Source organism: Choloepus didactylus, chromosome 24, assembly GCF_015220235.1.
Source record: "Choloepus didactylus isolate mChoDid1 chromosome 24, mChoDid1.pri, whole genome shotgun sequence".
Taxonomy (NCBI): domain Eukaryota; kingdom Metazoa; phylum Chordata; class Mammalia; order Pilosa; family Megalonychidae; genus Choloepus; species Choloepus didactylus.
Genome location: NC_051330.1, coordinates 16,744,127 through 16,760,879, shown reverse-complemented (window position 1 = coordinate 16,760,879; position 16,753 = coordinate 16,744,127). Strand labels below are relative to the sequence as shown.

Genomic DNA, 16,753 nt, shown 5'->3' with positions numbered 1-16,753 from the left:
GGAAGGCAAAATTTGGATATTGTACCAATCTGAATATGGAGGAAAGTCCAAGGTGACCTCTGTGTTACTCTGCCTGAGGTTGATTTTGTAATTGCCTTTCTCTGCGTGCAGAGTTAGTTCATCACCCCTAAGTGTGCAGGATGCAGTCTTTGGGCTGGGCAAGATGTCTCTCTTGTTTGATTTTATTGTATTTTCTCTTCATCTACTATCCTCACTCTCCCCCTCAATATGTTTCCACTCTGTGTTTTATTTCTGCCCTTCAATATCTATAAAACAGTTTGTCGTGTGTGTATTTAAAGTATCATAAATGGTCTTGTGCCCCTACAGTATGTTTCTTCACTTTTTCACTTAACAATATTTTTTAAAAGCTACCCATCTTGCCGCATTGCTTCTCACTGCTGCGTGGTTTTCCTCAGTGCATCTGCTTTATTTCTCTTATCCATTCTCCTGGTGGTGGACACCTAGGTTGCCTCCAAAATTGCAATTCATGTTTTCATGCATGTCCCCTTTGGAACTTTGTGCACTTTCCCCTGGAGTATTATGTCTAGAGGAGGGCTACCGGGTTGTGGGGTGCCTGGAGGCTTAGTCTGCGGAGTCATGCCAGAGCTCTCTGGAATGGCTGCGGTAGTGTCCGTTCCCACGTGTGCTATCCAGCTGTTCCCATTTGCTATTTTCTGATTTTCTAATCTTTTTCAGTATCCTGAGGGATTTAAGTTGCATGTCTCTGGTTCATGGGGGGATTCAGCATATCATCATGAGTCTTATTTTGCTATATAGGTTTCTTCCTCTGCGAATTTCCTCATATATCCTTGTCCATTTGTATTGGCTTTTCTGGTATTTCTTCCCCTCCCCCTTCAATGTATGGGATCTCATTTTTTTTTTTAATTAATTTTTTAGAGTAGTTCTAGGCTTACAGAAAAATCATACAGGAAGTACAGAGACCCGTCCCCCCACATGCAGTTTCCTCACCAATGTTGTTATATTTATATTATTAACAAAAGTCCATAATTTACATTAGTGTTCACCCTTTGTATTGTGCGGTTCTTCTTTTTTTTTAAATTTTTACTGTAGTAACATATATTCAACCCAAAAGTTCCCGTTTTAACCACTTTCAAATATATCATTCAATGATGTTAATTACAGTCACAGTGTACGGCTACCATCACCACATCTTTACCAAAATTTCCCATCACCCCAGACAGAAACTCTGTACCAATTAAGCATTAACTTTCCATTCCCCAACCTCATCCTGACCCTGGAACCCTCTGTTCTAATTTTTCACTCTATGAATTTGCATGTTCTGTTTATTTCATACCAGTGAGATCGTTCAGTATTCGTCCTTTTGTGTCTGGTTTACTTCACTCAACATGATGTCTTCAAGTTTCATCCACATTGTAGCGTGTAATAGAACTTCACTTCCTTTTTACAACTGAATAATATTCCACTGTATGTATATGTCACATATATGTCACATTTTGTTTATCCTTTTATCTGTTGACAGGCACTTGGGTGGCTTCCACCTTTTGGCTATTGTCCGTAATGCTTCTACAAACATTGGTTTACAGATATCTGTTCAAGTTCCAGCTTTTAATTTTGGGGGGTACATACCTAGAAGTGGCATTGCCAGGTCATATGGTAATTCTGTAATCTTTCTGAGGGACTGCTAAACCATTTTACAAAGTGACTGCACCATGTTATGTTCCCACCAACAAATGCATGAGGGTTCCTACTTTTTCATATCCTTGCCAACACTTGCTATTTCCCATTTTTTTAATATATAGCCATGTTGGTGGTTGTAAAGTGGTATACTTTTGTATTCTAAATATTAACACATTATTGTTTTTAAATATCACAGATATATTTTATGATATCTAAAACCAATATTTTAGCTGTCCATTAACTCTGTTTTTAATTCATTGAACAAAATTCCTTAAATTGATAGTCGCATCAGTCTCACATTTTTCCTATTGAATGTTTTATGGATTTTGTTTCAGAAAAATTCTTCTGCACCCAAAGTTCACAAAGACATTCCCCTGTTAGTCTTATGGCTTTGATTGCCACATTTAGGCCTTGAATTCCTCTGGAGTCCACCATTGTTTTGAATATGAAGAAGGAGCCACCTTTATATTCCATACTGAGGCTTCTACTTAAACCTGTTTATTAGTTTTAAGGAACCCAATAATTAATAGCCACACTGTGTATTTCTGTGCTGTGGGTTTTGTCTTGGATGCATGGCAGGTTGCAGATATTATCAGTGAAGGAAGCACACCTTGAAGGTCCACAAGCCTCAATAAATGGGTAATAAGCCATAACATTTACACCCCCAATTCTTACACAAATACAAAATAGTCATCGTCACACACTTGGCCTTAAAATTATATATATATTTTTATGAGTAAAATTTCCCAATACTTATCATCCTCTAAAGGACATTTTCCAATTTTGAACTTTGTTCTCTAGCTGCCCATCACTGAAATGATGCAGAAGTACTTTTCAGAGCGTGAAAATCAGGAACGTGAAGCCAGATATCCAAGCATTTCTTTCAAAAATGAGAATCGCTGCTCTTTGAGACAGTAATATCTTTTCCTCGTTATCTCTTAGAAGGAGATAATGTATATGAGTACACCTTATAAATGTAAGGAGAGAATGATTTTTCAGACCCAACAATATCTTCATGACATCTGCTTAGAAGTTGAAATTTGATTCTCTAAAATATTTTTAGTATCTAGGCAAAGACATATGCTCTTACTGGAGAAGTCAGTGGAATGGCTCTTCCACGCAGGGACCCTTCTGCTTCAGCTTTGCAGTTTTAGGGTTTATTTCTGTGATAAATTAAAGAATGCCTAGGAATTGAAAATGCAGTAGGAACAGTCCTCATTTCTTCTTAGGAGTTTTAAAGGTGTGAATTTATAAGGACTATTAATTGTAAGAAACAGACAAAAATCTTAGAAAAATTGCAGTTTTCAAAATTAAATTGAATAGTCTGCAACCAGTTTCATCCCTCTATCCCATAATGTTGACACCCCTTTTCAGCATGAAGAAGTTAGAACAGTCATTGCCCAGATAGCCCTGAATATTAAGAGAATGATCAAATGAGAGGGAGGAGTTGTAACCGAGAAATTAGGATTTAACAAGTGATTATGATTGCTGAGTCATTATATAGATATTTCTTTTTGGTTTCTGGTATATTAGAATGGCCAGAAGGAAATACCTGAAATTGTTGAACTGTAATCCAGTAGCCTTGATGTTTGATAATGATTGGACAACTATATAGCTTTTATCTTGTGATCATGTGATTGTACAAACCTTGTGTCTGACACCCCGTTTATCCAGTGTATGGGCAGATGAGCAATGAAATAAAGACATGCATGAAAAGTAATAATAATAATAATAATAATAATAATAATAATAGGTTGGGAATATGGGGAAAAAATACCTTTATGTAAACTATGTACAATAGTAATAGTACTACTTTAATAATCTTTCATTGATTGTAACAAGTGTAACTACTGTTAAAAAAAAATAGAATTACAAAAAAAGTGCTACCATCAATTGTAACAGATTTTCCACACCAATGCAAGTGTTAGCTGTGGGGAGATGTATGGGAATCCTGTATTTTATGCATGATTGTTCTGTAAACCAACAATTTCTCTAATAAATTTTTTTTTATTTAAACACCCCCCCCAAAATATTGACTATTCTTAGCTTAATTACTTCAGAATAGAAACAGTACTAGCGTAATAAGTTCCTATGAGGAAGAAGGTGTGAACCAAAGAGTTTTCTTCCAAATTTGATGTCAGGCAGGATTGGCTAGATCATGCGTGCAACAGTCACTACCGAAAGCTCAGTGGTGGTTAGCCAAATTCAAATTTGTATTTGAATGTGGTTACAAAGGGGAGGAAAAAAATCTTGGTGGCTTAAAACAAAGCCTTATTTCTTGTTCATGCCACACATCCCTTATACATTAATTGGGGGCTTTTGAGTCCATAGATTTCTCACTCTTTAATGGAGGCCGTCTGAGAAGCCACCGTTTGAACCATTGCAGAAAAGAAAGTTCTAGAAGGTTTTGCTTCCACAAGTGCTTGCATTTCATGAGCAGATTTGGTTGAGTGGCCCTACCCAGTCACAAAATTCCAAGAAGTACAATCTTATGATGTCCATGTAAGGGAATGGGGAAGGCAGCTGGGAGCCAAAAATATTTGGCAAACAGTGCTAATGACTACCGCAGATCTCTATTAAATGAGAATACGGGATGTGTGAGAAACACTGACTTAGGAAAGTAAGTTTTTCAGTTCGGATTATTACTGCCTTTGTTAGTTGTAAATAATAATTGTTTATTATTATTATTGTTTATGTTTATTTTTATTATTATATTATTTGTAATTATTATTATTTGGTCAAAATGTAAACACAATTTGAAGAGTTCTTATGGAAAAAATATACATAAAGACCCATTTCCCAGTCAGAGAAACCACAGCCTCCAGGCATACAGAGAACAGAAGGAAGACTGAGCCCAGAGAAAAGGAAATTCACTGGAGCACTTGAAAAATGGAAGAAACTGACATGCAACTGTGACTCCCCATGGGCACAGCCAGCAGTAAGGGGCCAGGCCAGAAAAGGGAAGTCTAAAAGCACCCTAAACGTGGACGTTCAGAAGAGCCCAGCAGTTGGGGAGCACAAGAAGGCTATGCAGGGACGGTGATTGCCAGCTTGCTGAATCTGCTAACAGCTGTGTGAAGGAAAATGGGAGCTGAACCCAGCTCCTGAGATAAAGGCTGCAGGGATATAGGGCAGCAGGTACCCAGCCATGGGGCCCCCTGGGAACACCATCCTGGACGCATCCTGATCACAGCTCCCCAGGAACCTGAGTGACCCAGGCTTGTAGACATCCTGCCTGCCTCGTGCCCACCAGAAAGGGCTGCCCACCCAGGAGAGGGGGCCGTATTCTCCCCAGCCAGGGCAGAGAAACACCTGCCAGGAATAGAGCTATTTCCAGAACAGCCAGAAAAGATAAAGCTGGGCGTGAGCAAGGAAATGATTCCCTCGGCTAGTGAGGAGAAAGGCCTTCTGAAAAATTTAATTTATTGCAATGTGAAAGGTCATGCTCTTATTACGAGTTTCTGAAGCATTCAGAAGGCTAAAAAACAAAAATGACTAAGAATTTCAATGAGTCAAAAGTCTTTTGATGGGAGAATGTGATTTTGATTTTTATTAGTGATGTGTCAGACAGTTTGCTTCAATTCAATCACACCAGCTTTTTCTCCCTCTTCAAAAAAGTCCTTGCCTCACTCGTGAGTTACAGCTACTCAGTTTGCCTGTTTGTAGAACTAAGAATTTTGTTTACCCACCCACTGGGCATTTTTCTCCATTTGACATTTAGAACTTTTCTCATTCAAAATGATTATTGACATTTACCACTACCAGTGTATTGGGGAGTTCAAGGGACATGTTTGTTTAATTCAATCCACTGACTTCAGATGTTGGTGTGTTTTTCTCCAAAGTTCTGAGTCTTTAGGTTAGAGTGTTAGAACTGAAAGAGCATTCCCTTCCTTTTCTTTTCTCCTTCCTTCTTTTAGCACCACATCCCACAAAAAGCAAAACAAACCAAACCTCCTGGCTTTGTGTTTAAGAAGTGAAGAAATATCGCCACACGTGTCCCACAGCTGTGTCGTGTTAACCTTTGCTAATATCTCGGCTGCCCTTTCGCTCCCTGGTGGACCTTTTAGATAGATGTACTTTTGCTGTCCTAGGCAGCAAGCCCGGTCAACAGGGGAGGGGCTTTCTCAGGCCAGGCTCAAACTAACAGAAGAAAATATCTTCTCTACGGAGTATCTTTTTTGTTAATTTATAATTCTTTTATTGACACACATAGAGGATTTGGTCATCTGGACAAAATTTTTCAAACAAAGTTTTCTCTCTAGCTCTTTGTTTCTCAGGGCAAATGAACACATTCAATGTTTGATTTTGACCTCAACTCCATCAGTCCTGATGAACTAGAAGGGGCTTTATGAGCCCTGATGGTGCCTTTTCCTTTCTCCAGTCTCTCAAGGCCCTTTGTAGATTGTCTCTTTGATGCTATACTCTGAAGGCCCTATAATGTGTGAGGGTGTTACAACAGCAAAGCACACCCCATCATTCTATTCCAATTTCTTCATCATGTAAAGCTAGCTAGGTGGTGGTTCCAGTTCGCTAAAGCTCCTGTTATGCAAAATACCAGAAATGGATTGGCTTTTATAAGGGGGATTTATTAGGTTACAAATGTACAATTCTAAGGCCATAAATGAGTCCAAACTAAGGCATCAACGAGAGGAACCCTTCACTGAAGAAAGGCCAGTAGCGTCCGGAATACCTCTGTCAGATGGGAAGGCACGTGGCTGGCATCTGCTGGTCCTTTGCTCCTGGGTTCTGTTTTCAAAATGGCTTTCTCCAAAATATCTCTGGGCTTCTGTCTCTCTTAGCTTCTCTCACTCAGCTCCTATGAATCCTTGCTTGTTCCCCCAGGGCATTTCTCCCTAAGCATCTGGGGGTCCTCTCTTAGCTTCTCCAGGGCAAACTCTGGGTTTCATCTCTTAGCTTAGCATCTCCAAATATTTTTCTGTCTGCATCTCCAAGCATCTGGGTCTGTGTTGGCCCCTGAGCTCTCTTAAGGACTCCAGTAAACTAATCAAGACCCACCCTGAATGGGCGAGGTCACATCTCCATAGAAATAATCTAATCAAAAGGTCCCACTCACAGTTGGGTTAGTCACATCTCCATGGAAATAACTTAATCAAAAGTTCCCGCCCATAATAAATCCGCACGCACAAGATTGGATTAAAAGAACATGACCTTTGTGGGGGATATAATAGATTCAAACCAGCACAGTTGTCTAAGTAAACTCACCTGACAGGACACACAATATACATCAGACAGTGTGCCACAAAACATAGTTCTCCTCCTTTGTCTCACAGAGGAATTAACATTTCAAAATATTTACAAAACCATCTTCTATCTTCAACTATCTTCAAGTTCTTTCCACCCTGGTCATTATGCACCAGCTACAAGCAAGTAGGGCTTCCCACTGCACCTCTCATGTTGGAAGGTTCTCTACAGAGTCTCTTAATAAAGGAGACGGTTGGGCCTGAGATTGTCTGGACCTCTGCAGTGCAAGAAATAGCCACCAGCAAGCCACGTGTGGCAGCAGAGTCCTTGAAATGTGGTAGTCTGAACTGAGATGTGCTCTACGTGCAAACTGCACAATGGATTTCAAAGATTCAGGATGCAAATAGAACATAAAATATCTCATTCATAGTTTTATACTGATTACATGTCAAAATAATATTTTGGATAGGTTGTATTAAATAAAATAATTTTTAAAATTAAATTTGCCTGTTTTTCCTTTATCTTTTTAATGCAGTTACTAGAAAATGCAAACTTATTTATGAGGCTCACATTTATGGCTCTCATTTTTTTTCTGTTGGACAAAGCTCGTCTAGAAGACTGGGATTTTTTTAATGACTTTAATAAGCATCAAATATTCATAGTTTTTTAAAAAAATTTTATTGTAGTAACATATATCCAACACAAAATTTTCCATCTTAAGCACTTTAAAGATACAATTCAGTGGTATTAATCACATTCATGTGTTGTACTACCATCACCACCATCCATTACCACAACTTTTCCAAACAGAAGCTCTACATCCGTTAAGCAATAACTCCTATTTCCCCTCCCCACAGCCCCTGAAAACCTGTAATCTACTTTCTGCCTCTAAGAATTTGCTTATTCTAGGCATTTCATATACATGGAATCCTACAATATTTGCACTTTTGTATCTGGCTTCTTTCACTCAACAAGATGTCTTCAAGTTTCATCCGTGTTGTCTCATGGATCATTACTTCATTCCTTTTTACAGTTGAGTAACATTCCGTTGTGTGTATGTACCACATTTTGTTTATCCATTCTTCTGTTGTAGATATTTGGATTGCTTCCATCGTTTTGCTATAGTGGATAATGTTACTATGAACATCAGTGTGCAGATATCCGAATCCCTTCCCTGCTTTTCATTCTTTTGAGTCTATACCAAGAATTGTGATTGCTGGGTCCTATGGTAATTCTATACTTGACTTTCTGAGGAACTGCCACACTGTTTTCTACTGCAGTAGCACCATTTTACACTTCTGCCAATGATGTAGGAAGATTCCTATTTCTCTGCCTTGTTACCATGACTTGCTATTTTCTTTTTTTTTTTTTTTTAATAGTAACCATCCTAGTGGGTGTGAAATGGTATGACAATTTTAATTTGACTATTTCTTTACCACATGAGCTCTTGTATGGTAAATGGTTTATCTACTCTTATTTTAAAGTAAAATGAGGTTTAAAAAATTCCCTAAGCAACCGGGGTGATTTGGCAAATTCTCTTTTGTGGTCACCAGGCAGCACTGTACCCACCCAGAGGCTGGCCACAGCTCTATGGTGTTAGACCCTCACTGCTGAGCCTTCTGGTGTTGGCTTTTGTCTGACTAATGATGTCCACTGGGTGGAAGGCTGGGGTATGACGTGGGTATAACAGCAGCTGTCATGATGGTTTCTTCCCTGCCCTGCTCCAGCCTCTCCCTGAAGCCCCTGTCTGTGAGACCTGGAATAGTCTAACATTGAGGGTGATTCCTGGTCCCCCAAATAAGTGAGTGAGCCCCAAATCCTCAAATAATATTTTATTCACACTCACAGATTTAGTGCTTAGAAGCTTCTAGAGAACCAGTCTATAGGGAACTCTATGACCCATTTACTGAATAAATCACAGTGGTACAGTCAAGAGCAGGTAAATCCTTCCTCCTGGTGAAAACCAGTCTGTTGAGAACAAACCAGATGAAATTTCAAGGCATTGTCTGCTTCGCCCAGCCCATCACAGAGGACCAGTTTCTTCCCTGCAGAGTCTAGGGGGTCTCACATTCCTTTCTTCTCAACCCCAAGTTCCCAGAAGAACTACTAATTACCAAGTCCGTGTGTGAAATAAGACTTGTTATTCATAGACTTTCACACTCTTTCCTGGGGATGTTGTAAAAATGCAGGTTCTGATTTCTAGGTCTGGGGCATGGCTGCATGTCTAACAAATAGGACTCTAACAAAGAGATTCAGCACATCCGACACACATGCTGATGTGCAGACCACACTTGGAGTAGCAAAGTTCTCTTAATGTCATTAGCTTGTGTGTACATTCACAAAAAATTACCCTACCTACAAGCCTGGGAGAGCAACAATGCCAAATTAATACTAAATGTACTGGCTTGATTTAAGGAAATCCAATATAAAAATAAAGTCATTCCTTTAGAAAAATACAGTGACTCGTCTCTTTACAAAGGGACTTGTAGCAGAGTGTCTTTAAAAAGCATCTTTCTTTTTGCATTGTAGCATTAGTTACAGTTGCCTAGCAGAAAAGATAAAAGGATGCGGAGTGAATTGACACCTGGAAGCAAAATATCTCTGAAATGTTATTTTAAAATAATAATTTTGATATTGAGAGACATCCTCTATTGAGCATGTAAATTCTAAGCCTCATAGATTTTAAATAACTTGCCCAGTAAGAAAATGTCTCAGTAAAGCACCACATCTCTGCCCTACCCCTGGCAGATGTCCTCCTTAACCTGAAACTAATACTTCATGTGGGAAGCTCTGAACTCGGTCTATAACAGATCACTGTTTATAATGTCTTTCCCTTCCTTGGCAATTTAAATTAAAATGCCAGTTTAAAGAAATGTTTCATGAAAGCACCAGGCTGAATTATAAATAGAGGTGAATTAATCAAAGAAAGATGAATAATGTGCTCTTTTAACATAGAGTACAAACATTGTTGATGTAAAACAAAAGTCTTGGCAGAATTAAAAGACAAAGAGGTAGACAGAGCAAATAGCAAATTAGCTCAGTAAATTAATATAAGGAAACCAGCGTTTGCAGTTTAATCTTGAGCAATGCCTTTTTCTATGAGTGCGTTAGTAGGCAGTGGGCCTCCAAACAGAAAAATGTTGCCCCATATCAGAGCCAGCATACCCTATTTAGATGGCATAAAATGAATGACAAAATATAATGGCCAAGTACACACAAAAGACAACATACTGCATGATCCTATTTGTTTGAAATTCTAGAAAAGGCAAAACTGTAGACTTAGGAGTTGCCGGGGCCAAGGGTGGGAGGAAAGGATTAACTGCAAACAGACAAGAGAAAACTTTTTGAGGTCATGGAAATGTTCCGTATCATGATTGATACTCTATACTTCCTCAAAACTGGTTGAATTGTATACTTAAAACTGCTGAGTTTTATTGTATCTAAGTTACAGCTTCAATAAAGCTCATTTTAAAAACATGTAATAACTGGATATAGCATTCCTATTCTTTTGTATCTCGTTAAGACTAGGCAAAATTTGGCAATAGAAAATAAGCACAACTTATTTGCAAAACATAGAATTAGATATTATTATAAAAGAATAACTACTATCAGCAGTCACATCACACAAGTCGCCAAGACTTTACTGGATAAATTCCATCCAAGATATTGCTTTTAGTCTCTCAGGATCTTTGAACACTCAGAAAGTGGGTCATCTTTCAGGATATCTCCGTCACTGTGGAACACATATGAGGAAATCAAAGACCAGCTGGATTTGTTCTTAAATATGGCAAAATATTCGCTTGCTTGAAAGTACTATTAATCCTTTCATTCACTGGACAGGGAAGATCGGTTTATAGTCTTGATTACCTTCAGCAGCACTTCACATTCTTTTGGTTGAGGATATAAATTAGGCATTCAACTTGTGCTCTGGAAAAGCAGAGATCATGGTACTGCTTGGCTCTAAATCTTAAAAGGTTCAAATCAGGACTAATACCCTGTATATTTTACAGAGTGGTTTGGAGTATTGAAGCAATCATTTTAACTATTCAATACAAAATTATTTTGCCTAAAATATTCAGTCCGTAAAGTGAAAGCATGGTTCTGAACTGCATTCTCCAGATTATTCAGCTTTTGGCCACAAGTGAGAGAAAACCAGCTTAAATGGGCTTCGACAAGGACATTTACTGGTTTGTGCATCTGGAATTCTAGATATAACAGCCGTTCAGGGCTGGCTAAACCAGGGTCTCCACGATGTCATGAAGGCCACGGTCTTTTCCATTTCTCTGCTTTGCGGACAGGGGCAGCTTCATCTTAAGACTGGTTCCTTTGTGGGTATGGGATGCCTGCTAAGAGCAGTTTAAACCCACTACTTTGTCCTTAATTCCCTGATGAAAAAGAGTGAAGATTCCTTCAGGAACCTCTGGCTTAAGAGCAAGGAAAAACTTTCCTAGAAGCCCTTCCTCATTGGTCTAATTAGGTAACCTGCCCATTCCTCATTGGTTTGATTGGGTCACTTGCTCATTCCTCATTGGTCTGATTGGGTCACCTGCTCATTCCTCATTGGTCAGTTTGGGTCACCTGCCTGTTCCTCATTGACTGATTGGGTCACCTGCTCATTCCTCATTGGTTTAATTGGATCACCTGCTCATTCCTCATTGGTCTGATTGGGTCTCCTGCTCATTCCTCATTGACTCTGATTGGGTCACCTCCTCATTCCTCATTGGTCTGATTGGGTCACCTGCCTGTTCCTCCTTGGTCTGATTGGGTCACCTGCCCCTTCCTCATTGACTCTGATTGGGTCACCTGCCCATTCCTCATTGGCTCTGAGTGGGTCACCTGCTCTTTCCTCACTGGTCTGATTGGGTGGCCTGCCCTTTCTTCATTGGCTCTGAGTGGGTCATCTGCCCATCACTGGAACAGAAGATGAGATTACCCTTAGGTAATCACCCACCCCTCTGCCGGCCTCAACTAGAAGCCATCAGCTCCGCTAAGAGCCTGATATGTTTGTGTGGTTATGTGTGTGGAAGAGGATTCTATTAATAAAGAGAGAATAATGCTCAGTAGACAACCAAAGAGGTACATTAGTTTTGAATTTAAATCCATTGCTCTAAAAAAAAAAGAGGCTATTTTTTTCTTGTAAAATCATATGGGTATAATTTTTTATTTTAAAATAACCAAAAAGAAAGAAAGCAAAAGCCACCCTATTCCCAGCAGCTCATGAGAACCATTGATGAGAGGACCCATGTAGCCTTTTAAACAATAGAATGCTGTGTTCTGCCTGCTGACTTTGGTGTTGATCTCTGGTTCATCTCCTGTGTGTTGTCCTTGAATAAGCTACTTAGTTTCTTGTGCTTCAATTTCTTCATCTCTATAATGGAAATAATAGTGGTCTCTATATAAATTCCTCTGGCATTGACACTCTAGTTCAGGGTTTGGCAAATTACCTCTGCAAGCCAGACCCCGCATGCCCCATTTTTGTAAATAAAGTTTTGTTGGGACATAGCTGCAGTCATTCTTTTATGTATTGTCCATGACCAATATCACACCACAATGACACAGTTAAGCAATTATTTAGACCACAAAGCTTAAATAATTTACTGTCCGGGCCTTTACAGAAAGCTTGCCAACCCTTGGGTTAGATCATAAGACGGCTAATGGCTCCTCAAAATCTGACATGACTTAATTCTGTGGTGGCATAATGATTTGACCTGCCTGGAGACCTGGGCAGTGACAGGTGACACACAGAGCTAACACGAAGGTGAGAGATGCTCCGTTATTTGATCACTTAGAAACCAATTAAGAACCACGAATAGGTGAAAAACATATAAAGGTGTTTGAATGCTAAATTATCTACTGGAACTAACCAGAAATCTTGAACATATGGTGTCCCTTCAACTCTGGGATGTTTACGAAGTCTCGGCTGTAGGCAGAAAATAGGAAAACTGAAAAGGAAATTTAAAAGAACCCATAGTCAATTGTTGGGAACATTCCCTTTTGAAAAAAGAAAAGATGGTTGCCATCTGTGTGCCTTGGTGAACAAAGGTGTAGATATTTAGGTGGGGAGTTCTGTCAAAAATGCTGAGAGAGAGGAGAAGAGCTTGAATGCACGCAACCACAGACCCAAGCATTTGATTGTGAATGAGACTTAAATGAAAAGAAAACCATACTGGAGTAAGTCAGTAATGATACGTCCATGGAGGAAAATTGTTCTCATGTTTATAAGTGACTTTAATCTTGAAATTAAAGATGCTGAAAAATTTAAATTACTTTAGCCAAATCTAAATTTTCCACAAAACTGTATTTTGATTAAACATTAAATTATCAATCAAGTGCATGTTGTATAGAAATCATCTAAAAATAATTTTTCTAGAATTAAAAGCTTTCTCTATATTCAGCAGTTCAGTGTGGTCATAATTGCTGAGGCTCTTGAATAAATCTCTTGGTTTTAAATCCTGGCTCTGTCACCTTCCAGCTGTTTAGTCCTTAATGTCCTAAGCCTTATTTCTCTTATTTATAAAATGGGATGAATAAATCTGCTAACATTATAGGGCTTTGGTGAGAATAAAATGAAATAATCCATGTAAAGTAATTAGCCCTGAATCTAACAAATATCACCACACTCCATAGATGTTAACAATTTTACTTTGGTTTATATTTACGAAACAACTATGGAAAACATTTTGGTAACCAAACATATAACATATTTTCATAGTATACCAAGTTCTTATCTTCCACTTTTGATAGTCCTATGAAGATAAACAAAAATGCCTCATTGGAGTCATAGAATTTAGAAGGTTGGCTAGGGGAACATTTTGATGGGCATTGTGTTAGTTAAGGTACAGTTCAACTTGTTGCTGTAACAGAGACCCAAAAAATATAGTGACAAAAGAAGATAGAAGTATCTTTCTAATATATTCCCCCAGAGGTGAGTAGCCCAGGATTGGCAAGACGCTGTACTCCACAAGGCCTCCAGGGACCCAGATTCCATTTATCTGTTTCTCTACCATCACGTGCAAGAGATTGTAAGGTTGGAGCGATTCACTACCATGGTATTCTTGTTCTGTCCCTCAGGAAGGGGAAGACAGTGAAAAAAGGACCAATTAACTTCTTTTTAAAGGATAGGACCCAGAAGATGTAGATATGGCTTCCACTCACATCTCATTGAGGAGAGCTTAGTCACATGGCCACCCATCGATGAAAGGGAGGCTAGAAAATGTAGCTCTAGCTAGTCAACCGTGGGCCCAACTAAAATCCAGTGGATTCTGTTATTAGAAGAGAGAGGGAAAGAATGGATAGTAGAACCAATTAGCATTGTCATGGAAACTACGATTGTTTCATTGACTCTAAAACACTTTGGATTTGAAGATACATCATCATTTTATGTACCACTAAGTAAGAAAAAAAAATGCTATTTAACCTGTGACACAATGCTTTCTTATCTGTTCAATTGTAATACATCTCTCCACTTGAGAGGCATTAAAATGTGTGTCTTAGCGTAGAAAAAATACAATATTGGAAAGACTTAGGAATACTGGATGACTCTAAGATGTCCATTTTGCAGTCATTGTGTGTGTGTATATGTGTGTATGTGTGTGTGTGACTTTCCCTGAAAGACAAGAATAGGCACAAAGTATGTTAAGCTTTGTTGACTTACTAAACAATGTTTAGAAGATGCAATTGACAAGGTTCTATCAGTGTGACTTTACTCTAAGTCAAATTCCTATGACGTCTGGCAGAGAGACCTTTGGCTTAAAGGCTTGGGGAAAATTTTCTTAGGTTTGTACTCAATCTGGGCCAAGTCTTCAACATCAAAGTCCTCACTTAACAGAAAGCAAAACCTGAAGCAATGCTCTGAGGGAAGAGACAGAGCTAGGGCACTTGACTTCCTGCTCCAACACTCACCGTTTAGCAGCATTTCCTTTACTAGGCAAATAAATATCTGTTGAATTGAATTGAAGAAAAGACCAACTTCATGGATGGCCAAATAGAGATGAGCCAGATTTTCCTGGGTCAACATTATGCTAGATTCTAGTAAAGGGACAGAAGCAAAATAATACTTATGGTGCTTGTTCTTGGACTTAGTTTATTACTATATCTTATTTCTCAGAGTAAGATTTTAAGATTTTAATGTATAAAGAAACACTTGCTTGGATCCCACTTGATTTAGCCACTTTTACTCTCATTTTCCCCCAATGTAATACATGTACAAATGTACTTTACTTTAGAATGCGCCTTTTTGTCCTTGTTTACTTAGAGCAGTTTAGCATAGAGTGCTGCTGATTTTATTCTAAGAACTGATTCTCAATGTAGCAGAAACATCTCTGGAACTTGAAGCAGCCTTATCCTTGCTCAAATTTTAAGGTGTGATAATCAAAGGCCCAGTCAGTTCAGAGAGATAATTTGATTCCTCAGCTTTGAATCTGGTTAAAGACAAATCTATATTATGCAGGTATCTCTGACCATATACTGCTACTGAAATCTGCTTTTCTTATATAGATCACTGTCACAGATGAGGAAGTTAGTAATCCATCCTTTATAGATCTGGTGAGAACGCCCCAAATGAGGAAGTGCACACTTATACTTATGTTCGCTTGGTAAGTCTGACTTGTCATGGATTTTAAAGCTTGTGTTGAATTTTCAGCCTGCCCCTTTCTTTAATTCAGGCTAAAGTTATCGCTCACTGTTCTCGGGTGTCTTTCAATGTTCTGCAGGTTCACAAGTGCAGTGGTATATCAAGGACTTGTCATGCGCCTGGGAATTGTAGGAGGTAACCTCTATATAGATTTTTTCATCTCTGGAGTTGTGGAACTGCCAGGAGCTCTCTTGATTTTAGTAACCATCGAGCGTGTTGGACGTCGCCTCCCCTTTGCAGCAAGCAATATAGTGGCTGGAGTGGCATGCCTGGTCACGGCATTCTTGCCGGAAGGTAATCTCCCCAAAAATCTGTTGGGCAACCAAAGAATTTGAAAAAAAAAAAAAAAAAACTTAAATGAAAATATTCAAGTATGGGAGCCACTTAGTCTTTAGCAAATGTACCATTTCATCAACACTTGGTTATCAGGCAAGCTTTAGTATGTCACTCAATTTTCTGCTTTATCCATGTCAAGACTTTGAGTAGAAGAAATTAGTTCTATAGATTTTTCCTCAATTCATTTTATGTTCGTTTATGAGTGAAATAGATGTTATGCTGAATCTAGCTCTTAGTGATGTATTTCACTTCCAATCACCTTCGTCAGATCTTTTTGTGCTAACAAGGACACCGCTGAAAACATTTCCTGAGTCTCTGCCACATTGCAAATAGAAGACACAGCTCCTGCCTTCAAGTGGTTTAGACCTATTATGGGATATAGGTGTTTCAATGCTGTCAAATTCACTGTGATCAATGAAATAATAGAATTATTTACAAGGTTTAAAAATAGCAGAAAAAGGGGTGAGGGTGATTAATCCATGTAGGGAATCAGGAAAATCTTCATGGGAACGAGGACCCAGGTATGAAGAATGCAAAGAAATACATCAGAAAGAAAGGACTTTACCAGCGTGGAAGATAATTCCTTGAAGTATGAAACACATTTATGGGCTCAGGAAATAAACCTTCTCCGTTATCACTGGGAGGTAATGTTCCGGCCAGGAAGCTTGAGATATGCTTGGTCAGCGGGGGCTGCCGGCCTCGTTTGCCCTGCCAGGAGTTTGGGCGCGACTTGGGTCCTTCAGGAGAAGCAGGGATAGCCTGGGCCTGACTCGTGCTCTGGACAGTGGGTATGAGGAGGGAGAGAGGATGAGAGCATGAATTAAGGGGTAGCCATGGGGACTGGGATGGAGAAGATGAAGGCAGAGATGTGGAGGAGTTAAATGCTTCAGAACTTGATGATGAGTGAACTGCAGCGAATAAAGG

The 16,753-nt window shown here is 39.1% G+C and overlaps 1 protein-coding gene across 3 annotated transcripts in view; it reads left to right on the top strand.

Annotated features, from left to right (window-relative positions):
- Window positions 1–16,753, top strand: part of SLC22A3 (solute carrier family 22 member 3) — a 123,988-nt gene that overhangs the window by 89,638 nt on the left and 17,597 nt on the right. For all 3 annotated transcript variants that reach the window (XR_005214108.1, XM_037817641.1, XM_037817640.1), the window contains exons 6-7: window positions 15,358–15,455; window positions 15,573–15,787. Coding sequence is in view for 2 of the 3 variants with exons in the window: in XM_037817641.1 (XP_037673569.1) it covers window positions 15,358–15,455; window positions 15,573–15,787 (313 nt within the window). In the remaining variant the exon portion in view is untranslated. The remainder of the gene's footprint in view (window positions 1–15,357; window positions 15,456–15,572; window positions 15,788–16,753) is intronic.